This window comes from Saccostrea cucullata, unplaced genomic scaffold (assembly GCF_032062105.1).
Source record: "Saccostrea cucullata isolate Sc308-1 unplaced genomic scaffold, CSIRO_AGI_Scuc_v1 ctg13738, whole genome shotgun sequence".
NCBI lineage: Eukaryota > Metazoa > Mollusca > Bivalvia > Ostreida > Ostreidae > Saccostrea > Saccostrea cuccullata.
Window position 1 is genome coordinate 1 of NW_026920399.1, and position 12,221 is coordinate 12,221.

The 12,221-nt window shown below is 34.0% G+C and overlaps 1 protein-coding gene across 1 annotated transcript; it reads right to left on the reverse strand.

The window, feature by feature from the left end:
* Positions 1–71: 71 nt before the first annotated feature.
* LOC134248412 (uncharacterized) lies at positions 72–11,302 on the reverse strand (the record flags this gene model as incomplete). The annotated part of the gene is made up of 3 exons (XM_062730821.1): positions 72–284; positions 857–1,208; positions 11,202–11,302. Coding segments are annotated over 3 exons (666 nt in total), but the record flags the coding sequence as incomplete, so codon positions are not given.
* Between the last annotated feature and the right edge of the window lie 919 nt (positions 11,303–12,221).

Here is a 12,221-nt window from a genome sequence, read left to right on the forward strand (position 1 = left end):
GTTTTTCACATACAGTTCAATGAAGTTTACTGAATGCTTTTTAAACATCATGATTAAAAGGAAGAACTTACCATTTGGATCCTCAAACGTAACAAAGGCTGTTTTTCTCTCCTCGTCGTATATAACTTTAGAGACAGGTCCACCTCCACTTCTTTTCACGTTTTCAAAATAATCGGAAATAGAGTCATCGGTAATACTACCTGGCAGATTGCAAATCTTAATACTGTCATATGCATCAGAAGTCTGTTTTTCTTCCTGAATATTCTTCTGGTTGGATAAATTATCTTAAACGATTGAACGTACACCATTAGAGCGTGAAATTGACAATACTAATCGTGTTAAAATATAAAAACTGTCCAGTTATTATTACTCGTTATTCCCTGTTTAGCGACAACTCTGCTATCAAAAATGTACCTACCTATTCACAAAAAGCACAATGCCAAAAAAATAAAACATACGTGAATAGTAATGAAAACGATTTCATTGAAAGGATTGGTTTCATCAACATATTTTTTTCTTGAAATGATACAATGTCATATTTTTTAGTTTAATGAAGGTATTAGCTGCTTAGAATTTGCCTATTATGACATTTTTGTACACAGATCATGAGTGAAAATTACTCTATTTAAATAATTTGTCCAGAATGATCAATTTCACAACTTTTAATTTTTGTTCTGATATTTAGTATCAAAAAATCAACGCTCACACGGACGCTAAACATAGAAAAACGTTTGGATAAGCCTTACACACAATGCTGCTTTTTTAAAATCAAATTAAGAAATCTTCATTCATTTTGACCGTAAATCATAACCTTGTAAAAATTGTTCAATTATTTTCGTATATGTACTCGACAAACCTTCTGCAGGTGTTTTCACAGGACATTTATCGAAGCTCGGTTTTTCTTCTTTGCTGTACAATACATGTATCTGGGCGGATTGGGGTGTTTGCATAGATTGAGAACCATACTGGAAATTATGGCTATCATAGGAAGGTGGTTCCATGGCGTCTGCCATAGGCATACTTGGATAAGTCGGATAGTACATTGGTGGCACGCCAGATTTTGAAGAATTTTGTTCGAATGTTGCAGTCTGAGGTCCACTTGCTAGGGGGATTTTTGATGTCATACTCTCAGGTTCCCCACTTGAACTTGTATGATCCTGCTTACTGTCGAAAGGCTCCGATTTTTCAGGATTTTTTGCATTGTCATCCTATTAGAAACGATTGTATTAATTTACATATTTAGAAAAAAGTTTTGATCATATTCTTCGATTTAAAAATAATTATTTGTTTCTCTGTATTTTATGATAAGCTTTTACAGTTTTATGTGTCCTTATTGTTGTTTGTTTTTTAATGTTTTTCGTTCACATTTTTTTAACAAGTGAGAACAAAATTTTATAGAGTTCCATTTTATTAAATATCAAAATTGATGAGATTGACGATATTTATTAAATCAAGCATATTAACAGGACGCCAAAAATCGAATACGACGGTTGTTTAATAAATAATGTCTTGAGCTCTATGACATACGACAGAGAAATCATATGACATTTAACTTGACTTTCTCTCATGCTTCAATATTAAATGAATTGATTACGGTTAATGTGACTACTTCCATTACATATTTTCATTGTGAGAAGCTGGAAAACAAGGGCTTTTTGAGACACTGCATTAAAGCTGAACACGATTCGTAAAAAGGAAAGTGTCCGCCATTTTTGTTCCCGCTTCTCGCTCCTCTGTTGACGCGATTTTGTCACTGTTCAATGTAATAAGTCGACACCGGTGTAGACGGACTTATGCTAAACAGGACTCAGTAGATAGAATAATAACGTAATACTTCGTCAAATGCAGGAAAGTAATATACATGTACAAAATAAATTTACAATTTTAGTTGTACACTGTACTGGTCAGTCCAAATACAAACAACACAGATACACATAACTGCAATAAAATGTAAACTAAGGTAATGCAAGTGAAACAGTACGAACACGGGTCGCCATTCCACGCTGATACTCGTGACAATACAGCTGTAAAGCACCCAGGTGTAAATAATGCGACGAGTTTACCATAGTGTTGGTGTATCGTAGATAATGATATCGAAAATGGTATATGCCTATTTACGAGTCGTGTTCAGTTTTAAAGATGAATGGAAAAGAACCGGTAAACTAGAGTGAAATTAAACGGTTTATTAAAGCTGCTGTAAAACTCGTTAAGAATCCCCAAACAATATTCACTGAAATATGTGATATTTACATCAACCAATGTCAGTTTTATGGACACATGAACAGGTGAATTTCAGTGAACAAAAATGGTATAAAGGGCATCGAAAATGGGTACCGTCCTTGGCGACAAGGACTTACCACCACTAACCTACTGTTTGCCAAAATTCAATAAATTAACAATAATGATTTTTGAATGACTTTAAGATACATAGCAAAATTGATAGGCATCATTTTGGGGTATATGTAGTTATACTATTTTAAAGAAACATTTGACAGTGAAAAGGCTTAGTATCATCCCATGTTTTGAAAAATGAGTGAAAAAGACGGAAATATCTTAACAATTAACCCCGTGGGGATCCGGGTTAGAATAGGTCTCCAGTACCGCCTTGCTTGTCGTAAAAGGCGACTAAATGGGGCGGTCCTTCGGATGAGACAGTATAAACCGAGGCCTCGTGTCACAGCAGGTGTGGCACGATAAAGATCCCTCCCTGCTCAAAGGCCGTAAGTGCCGAGCATAGGCCTAAATTTGCAGCCCTTCACCAGCAATGGTGACGTCTCCATATCAGTGAAATATTCTGGAGAGGGACGTTAAACAGTATACAATCAATCAATCAATCTTAACAATTATTTTTTAAAAATCAAAATCGTAGTCATCCACGTTGGTATGAAAATTAAAAAAAGATCTTGAACCCATTGCTTTTACCCCGTAATAGAAATTTACAATAAGATGCAATTGACAAAAATAGTCAAGGTAAGAGAAGAGCTAAGAATTACAAAAGCACAAAAACAGTTAAATATGCCATTTTGTTAATTATTATAGTGGACTTGGTATTCAAATTTTCATTTGGGGAGGCAATTCAATTTCTGGAGAAAGCAAATTTTTTACAAAAAATCGAAAGGTTTGTGAGAGGATGGAACAGGAATAAAGAATCCACAACATTAAACTTCAGCATCAAATCCCACACGCCATGAAGAGTAAAGGAGTTTGGGGATAAATAGATAGTTAATGTTTTATCACATCATGCAACACTATTTTTGCAGATCTTTCACTCTTTGACTTGCTTCATTTACCAAACTTGAAAAAATACCTTACAGAAAGAAGAAAGTCCAGAAAATAATAGGATCTGCCATATTCTAGGATACGAAGGGCCATACTCAAAAATGTGGTTTAAAAACAAACGGAAATTGGATAAAAATGTTACAGACATGTGTTTTAATTGTTAGAGAAAATTTCCTTGAAATCATTAAGACTAAACCATTGAAAAAAGATTTTTTTGGTTTCTTCCGGAGCACCGAGGACATTATTTATTGAATACCCCTTGTGCATACGGTGCACAACAAGTACATAGTCTTTCAACAGTCTATCGTTATTCCAATTGAAACCATTTGCGCCCCGTTATAAGCAGACCTATTTTTGTATTCATATGAAGCAGAATTTGTTCAAAATCATTTATATTAAAAGATGAAAAACTTGCTGTGACCTTCACCTCGACATTGAGACATACATGAACGATAGCGTATGGTCAGTTAAAAATTGTTACAATTGTAATTTCATTCTTATGCTTCTATTTCTACACCGAATATTCCAGCGAGTTTGAAATGAAAGATAACATTTCATTTTTCGATATTTGTCTTGAAAAGGACGTTAATAGTCATCTAACAGCCAAGTTTTAGGATAAAAGGGATGCCTTTTAATTTCATTCCTCAACCTCTCTTACTTCTGCAGCAATTTACCCTTATCAGCTACATACGAGGTTTATATCTCTCAGCTGATTCACCTTGCAAGAGTATGATCTATATAAGATCAATTTCTAAAACAAAGTACTGACAAACAAGTTGATGAAGAAAGAATATCAGTAGTCTCTTTTCAAGGCATTATTTTGTAAGTACAATGACCTTGTCAGAAAATACGGTGTTGCAACCACTATTGAAATAACGACCACTATTGAAATAATTATATCAATAGTGGTTGAGAGTGCATTTCAATAACAAACAACGTTAGTAAACACTATTGAAATACAACTACTATTGAAATAAGTATATTAATAGTGGTTGAGAGTGCATTTCAATAGCAAACATAGGTAATAACCACTATTGAAATACAACCACTATTGAAATAATTATATCAACAGTGGTTGAGAGTGCATTTCAATAACAAACATAGGTAATAACCACTATTGAAATAATTCTTTTAATAATGGTTGAGAGTATATTTCAATAACAAACATAGTTTGCAACCATTATTGAAATATGACCACTATTGAAATGATTCTTTCAATAGTGGTTGAGTGTGCATTTCAATTACAAACATAGTATGTATTTACTATTGAAATACGAGCATTATTGAGAAAATTATTTCAGTAGTGGTCGAGAGTGCATTTCAATACCAATTGACATAAGTGGCAACCACTATTGAACTGATGTTTACGTTTAAAATAAATATTTCAATAGTGATTCAAATAATGACCTATAATTCAACATGTATGCAAATGTTATAAGCAAGCTCCTGCTGAATCTGGCCGAATCAAAAAGAAGGAAGAAGTATTTTTCATAAAAAGAATTCAGTATAGAACTAAATTGTTGCTTATATTCGTGGAATTACCTATACTAAAAATACGTATAGTAAAGCCAATGTCCTCTCGTCAAGACATTAGAAAACAATGTTTCTAGGGAAGTTAATATTAAAATGATTAGGTTTATTAAAATAGTAGGTGTGATTGAAATGTGGTGGTACGGTGTTTTGAGACGTATTTTCAACTTTTTTAGCTCACCTGAGCCAAAGGCTCAAGTGAGCTTTTCTGATCACAATCGTCGTCGTCGTCGTTGTTGTCGTTGTTGTCGTCGTTGTCGTCGTCGTTGTAAATTTTTCACATTTTCATCTTCTTCTCAAGGACCACTGGGCCAATTTCAACCAAACTTGGCACAAAGTATCCTTGGATGAAGGGGATTCAAGTTTTTCAAGTGAAGGGCCACGCCCTTTCCGAGGGGAGATAATAATGAATTTGTTTAAAATTAATGGCATTTTTAAAAAATCTTCTTCTCCAGAACCAGGAAAGATGAAACTCATGTGGAAGCATCCTCAGGTAGTGTAGATTCAAGTTTGTTCAAATGATGACCCCCGGGGCAAGGGTGGGGCCAAAATGGCCGACCCAAGTTTAACATATGAATATATAGGAAAATTCTGTAAAAATCTTCTCCAGAACCACTGGGCTAGGAAAGATAAAACTCATGTGGAATCATCCTGAGGTAGTGTAGATTCAAGTTTGTTCAAATGATGACCCCCGGGGCAAGGGTAGGGCCAAAATGGAAGACCCAAGTTTTACATAGGAATATATAGGAAAAATCTTTAAAAATCTTCTTCTCAAGAACCACCGGGACAGGAAAGATGAAACTCATATGGAATCATCCTCTGGTAGTGTAGGTACAAGTTTGTTCAAATGATAACCCCCGGGGCAAGGGTGGGGCCAAAATGGCCGACCCAAGTTTTACATAGGAATATATAGAAAAAATCTTTAAAAATCTTCTTCTCCAGAACCACTGGGCCAGGAAAGATGAAACTCATGTGGAATCATCCTCAGGTAGTGTAGATTCCAGTTTGTTCAAATCAGGACCCCCGGGGAAAGGGTGGGGCCTAAATGGAAGACCCAAGTTTTACATAGGAATATATAGGAAAAATCTTTAAAAAATCTTCTTCTCAAGAACCACTGGGTTAGGAAAGATGAAACTCATGTGGAATCATTCTCAGGTAGTGTAGACTCAAGTTTGTTCAAATCTTGACCCCCCAGGCTAGGGTGGGGCCAAAATGGCCGACCCAAGTTTTACATAGGAATATATAGGGAAAATCTTTTAAAAATTTTCTTCTTAAGAACCACTGGGCCAGGAAAGATAAAATTCATGTGAAATCATCCTGAGGTAGTGTTGATTGAAGTTTGTTCAAATCATGACCCCCGGGGCTAGGGCGGGGCCAAAATGGCCGACCCAAGTTTTACATAGGAATATATAGGAAAAATCTTTAAAAATCTTCTTCTCAAGAACCATTGAGACAGGAAAGATAAAACCCAAGTTTTACATAGGAATATATAGGGAAAATCTTTTAAAAATTTTCTTCTTAAGAACCACTGGGCCAGGAAAGATAAAACTCATGTGAAATCATCCTGAGGTAGTGTTGATTGAAGTTTGTTCAAATCATGACCCCCGGGGCTAGGGCGGGGCCAAAATGGCCGACCCAAGTTTTACATAGGAATATATAGGAAAAATCTTTAAAAATCTTCTTCTCAAGAACCATTGAGACAGGAAAGATAAAACTCATGTGAAATTATCCTCAGGTAGTGTAGATTCAGGTTTGTTCAAATCATGACCCCTGGGGCTAGGGTGGGGCCAAAATGGCCGACCCAAGTTTTACATAGGGATATATTGGGAAACCAATATATTTAAAATTTTCCTTTCAAGTACTTCAAAGCCGTGATTAGTGATATTTATTTGGAATCATCCTAAGGTAGTGTAGATTCTAGTTAAAATTCAAGCGCCCCCCCCCCCTCCCCCCACCATCACCTCAGTAAACTTTCAGTTCTGATCTGATATGTGCTTTTTCCTAGCCGATGTGCTCAAGTGAGCGCTGTGGCCCCTGGGTCTCTTGTTTTGAATGTAGTCGTAATTTTGATAGTACACTCAAATAAATGAATTTAAAATGGAGAACATAAAAACCATTAATCCTTGTATTTTCAATAATTAAGTTATTTCAATAAGTCTTGCAATGTGGTTTTAGTATTAAAATTATCAGCAACTATCAAAAGAATTATTTAATTCACTTTTAAAATCATTATTTCAATACTATTGAAAATTATTTCAAATGTGAACATTTATTATTTAGTGGTTACTAACTATGTTTTTTATTGAAATGCACAAATAACACATTTTAATGGTGTTTCGAGCTTGAATACTGTTTGTTATCTCCACATATTTCAATATAAGTTATTAGCCATTTTAAAACCAAAATGGCCACCAATCTTTTATGTAAAGAGTGACTCATTTGTTAAAAACTGTATTTTAAAGAATGTAAAATTTCTGCATTAGGACCTATCTAGTTTTTTAACGTGATAGAAATGGTTAAATGTTAAAAAATGCTACATTTTCGAGGGAGGGGGTATTGAGTGATTTTGTACTCTTATTTTGAAACATGTTAAAAATCGTCCTTATAGATACAGGGGCGTAGCAACAGGGGGGGGGAGGCAGGGGGGGGCTGACCCCCCCCCCCACTTTTTTCCCAACCTACTTATACTATAGGAAATGTAAATCGAAAGCCTAGTTAGCCCCCCCCCCCCCCCCCCCACTTTTAGAATTTTAATGATGTATCGAAAATGTAGTATTAGAATTGCTACTGAAAGAAGTTGACATTTCATGAAATAGGATTTTGGGCTTTGGGCAACTTCTTCCTTTTTTTTATTTGCTTGTCAACTTTTTCAGGTAAGTGAACATTTTTTTTTCTCTAGCTGGCCCCCCCTTTCAAAAACGATGCTACGCCACTGAGATAAGCTACCATTAATGTTATTTATAGTGTTTCAGATTGATAACTTTAAAAAACAATAGTCTGCAAATTGTTTTTACGTCTCTCAACTTATTTTTACCCAAGAACATGCTCTGGGTATGAATAAAATGCAAGAGCATAGAGGTTAGTGGAAAACGAGAGATAATTTGTATATCGGGCGAATGCACAAAGTATCCCACGTTTTTCACTTTCGTTGATTCCCTGGCATACTATAATAACTAGACAGTGATTCCTTATATTTCTTTTTTATTGTGAAATAAATTGTAGATTTAGATTTTTAAAATGTAGACATAGATATAAATTACACGAGGACTCCCATCCCAATTTCTATAGTCCTAGCCTACTGACGTCAAAAACAAACACAGACGCACGAGATTTACATGCATATTTGGCCTCCTTAGCGTCAGACAAAAAAGACAGACAGGCACAAGATATACATGCGTATTAGGCCTCCTTAATTCCTGACCTATCGATTTGCCTGTTTACGTAATAGTAAGATCATATGAAGAGAAATCTTCGTCATGAAGTATGGGTGGAGCGAAGTGTTAAATCTTTGTTATGGAGAATCCCCAAGACAGTACAGGTTTGACATACTGATCGATGTAAACACTAGGCTTTTTAGGTCATAGTGCACCACCCCGTGACGATGACCAAAGGTCTTAGAATGGAACATAAGTCAAGAAGAGAAATAGTGCCGACACCGTATCGCATTTACTACGCATAACGTTTTATATTCTTGCGCGATAGCTTGAACTAATGAAAACCCATGAACAAGAATCGAAATATCTATATTTTTGAAAAATAATTATGTTAAGATGACAAGGCCCCAGTCAGCAGGAGTGGGTATCGCTGTCTAATATCAAATAAAAAATTTGATGATAATTGTGCTTAAATATGTCTTCAAAGACAAGATTTGCTGTGATATACATGGCGATGGTTGTACCGAAATGTGAAAAAAAGTTATATTCAAAAACAGGCGACAAAAGAATACAGTGGAAAAAAAAGTGTAGCAAGGCCTAGAAAGTTTAAATATCATTGTAAACAGCACGTGGGTTTTGAATTGTTTCTTTTTGAGTGCTGAACAAAGACCAATGAAGACACATCCATATAATTGTCAAGTGAACTCATCAGACACCGTTAAAGGTACTTGGACACAGATTTGAAGTTATTATTTTCTCTATAATATTACGACTTATATATTTTAATAGCATTTCACACAAAAATTAATTAAAAATCTTATTTCGTATAAAATTCAAATTTCAATTTTTTTTGCGGTTTTGATTGACACATTCTTGCACTTTCACAAATTAATTTTATTCTTAATCTTTAGGGAAAGTGGCAATCTCGTTTTGTATAAATAAAAAATATTAATACTATAATTACGAAAATTCAGAGTAGACATGTTCGACAGCAAAACAAACACACAATATATTGTCAGTCCGTGCAGTTGTGGTAAGCAGACTGTGACGATTGAACACACCCGATGAATTTTAAACATAAACAATAACAGATCTCGTGCCCAGTTTACAAAAACTGTGTATACATAACTCGAGTGTGCTCGATTTGCTTAACTCTGTACGCAACTCTTAGTTCGGAATGACGATACTTGTGAAGAAGTTTTGCTTTCTGACATTTCTACTCTGAATAAAATTATTTTTCTTGATAAAAGTAATATTTCTCATTAATACACAACAAAATGCCACTTTTTCTAAGGATTAAGAATAAGGTTAAAATTTGTGAAAGTGCAAGGATGTGTCAATCAAACCCGCCATAAAATTTGAAGTTTTAATAACTTTTAAATGAAATAAGATTTTTAATTAATGTTTGTGTGAAATGCTATTAAATTATATAAGTCGTAATATTATAGAGAAAATATTGACTTCAAATCTGTAACCAAGTACCTTTAAATTTTTCAGAAATAAAAGAATTCTTCACCATGAAGAATCATTTCTGCGCGAGAAATGGAGGCATTTGATTGGCTGAATAACTAGTTATGTTCGAAATTCCGGCAGAATTTCCAAGAAATCAACCCCACTAACTTTCAAAGAGTTATCACAGACAAAACAATTAAAAATTGAAATATAAGTACATAGGGCCAGCATCAGGGGATACTTACACTTCTCAGGAACCTGACAATCTCTGGAATTTCCATTTTTTGCCCCGATCCACAGAATTGTATTGATTAAAGAAAGAGCCAAAGCTGCTTTACCTCCGACACGGCCGACTCAAGTATTTAAAAGGAAATCACCCGTTTCTATTTATAGATAAATGCACCTTTTCAATTCAAGATTAAATTACATGTATGTAATCATTTGTGGGCCAGTTTTATATTTTCATAGTTTTTTACATGACAATAATCTTACTTGTTCAATACTCGTATTCTAAACAAGATATTTAGAAAAAATTAAAAATATAACAAGCTAGCAGCCATGACTTTGGGTCATTAAAATAGTTTAGGATTGTTTTTTCCCGAGAAATTATCATGATAGTGTAATGTTGTATTAAATATCTCTTACATTATTTATACATATATAACAAAATAATAAAAAAAAAATGTAGGAAAAAAGCACAGAAAAAAAATAAAATTATTGTTAGACTCGAACTCACGATCATTAAATCTTCATTCCAGCAATCATACCACTACGCCACAAAGTTATTGTGATTGTGTGGACAAATTTAGGACAGACTGTTTAATCTTTAAATATAATTTTGTGAAGAAAAATTAAATAATATTTTCAACATTTTCAATATGAAGACCACCTTTATCCAATTTTATTAAAATGTAATGAAGTGCAGACATATCCAGATAAACTTATTCAGAAGTTGTTTTTCTGGTTAAGGGTGGTCTTTTGCTACAGTTTGTCATTGTTTAGGGGGGTACCTCAGTATTTACTATATTCTCCATATAAAGTGAACTATTTTTATATCTGTCAACTGAGGGAACTATTAATATTTAAATATTATTTTTATGTGATTTGTTTTAATGGAAGAATAAACTAACATTGTATGACAAAAGTTTGGTTAAACAATATATTTTTAAAATCACTACTAGAGTAGGCGAAAGTGACTATCAAATGCGCTTTGACTCAATAAATCTATCATTTTTACTTCTTCATACAGTAAAATTCGGTAGCGAGACAAACATGCTATAAAACACATCTAAAGAAATTTTGTCGATTAAAAAATAAATCGATGATTACTTTTTATTCGCAATAACTTTTAGTGTAATCATAATGACACGTATCTCTTTTCTCGCAAACATTATATTCTCGCGTTTTAGTAAGGAAACAATAATAAATTTTGTGTAGCTAAAAAAACCCAGAAATATCTAATAAGCAAAAATAAGTGTAGCGAAAATAAAGTGATGTAAAATATACACTGAAGGTAATACTAGGAAATTTCTAAATAAAGAGGAGCACAAAATTTATTTTTCTTACCTGAAGCCAATCGTCAGGAATATCAGTTCCGGTGCCAGCAACTATGTCCAAAGTGAAGTTAAATACCTTGTGTTTTCCTCGATTGACCCACTCCTTAGCACCTGGAATTTTGTTTTACGGCATTTTATATGTCAATGATATTCAGCAAAAACAAAAACATTTTAGTTCTTAAAGCTAAACACGATTCGTAAAAGGAATGTGTCCGCCATTTTTTTCCCACTCTGCAGACCCGTCTAAAAAGCGCATGACATAGTCACTGTTCAGTGTAATCAATCGACACCGGTTAAGACGGACTTATGCTATACAGCACTTGGTAGCAGGAATAATAACATAATACTTCGTATAATGCAGGATAGTAAGATACCAAATAAATTTACAGTTATAGTTGTACATGTCAGTGAAGTATACAGAACACACAGATACACATAACTGCAATAAAATGCAAACAAATGTAATGCAGCACGAACACGGATCATCATTCCACGCCAATACCCGTGACAATAAAGAATCAAGTGTAACAAATGTAACGAGTATACCCTAGTGTCGATATATCGTATATAATGATATCGAAAATGGCGTATGCCTATTTACGAGTCGTGTTCAGCTTTAAATCTCCAAAAATGTAGAGAGGTCGAGCTTTTGAGCAGATTTTGGTCTGGACCTCTATTTTTTTTAAATTCTGCATAAGTTCAAGCTCTATTATTAAATCTGGATTCTACAAGGCTAAATGAACTATATTCAATGAAAAACAAACGATTAAATTTCATTCAAATAGGATTAAACCAGGAACTATATTTTGTGGCGGAAGTTTTTTTTTTAGAAGAAATTGATCAATGTTTTCCTTCTGAACTATATAAAGTTTTGTTGATTTTAGATTCAAATTCTCCATGCTGGTTGCAAACAAAGCTATTTTTGCAGTAAAATGTGTGTTATGCTGGTTCTAAAAAATCTATTAAATCATTTCTTATGAATTCTTTGAACGCATTATGACAAATATAGTAAATATTCTGAAAGTTCTGG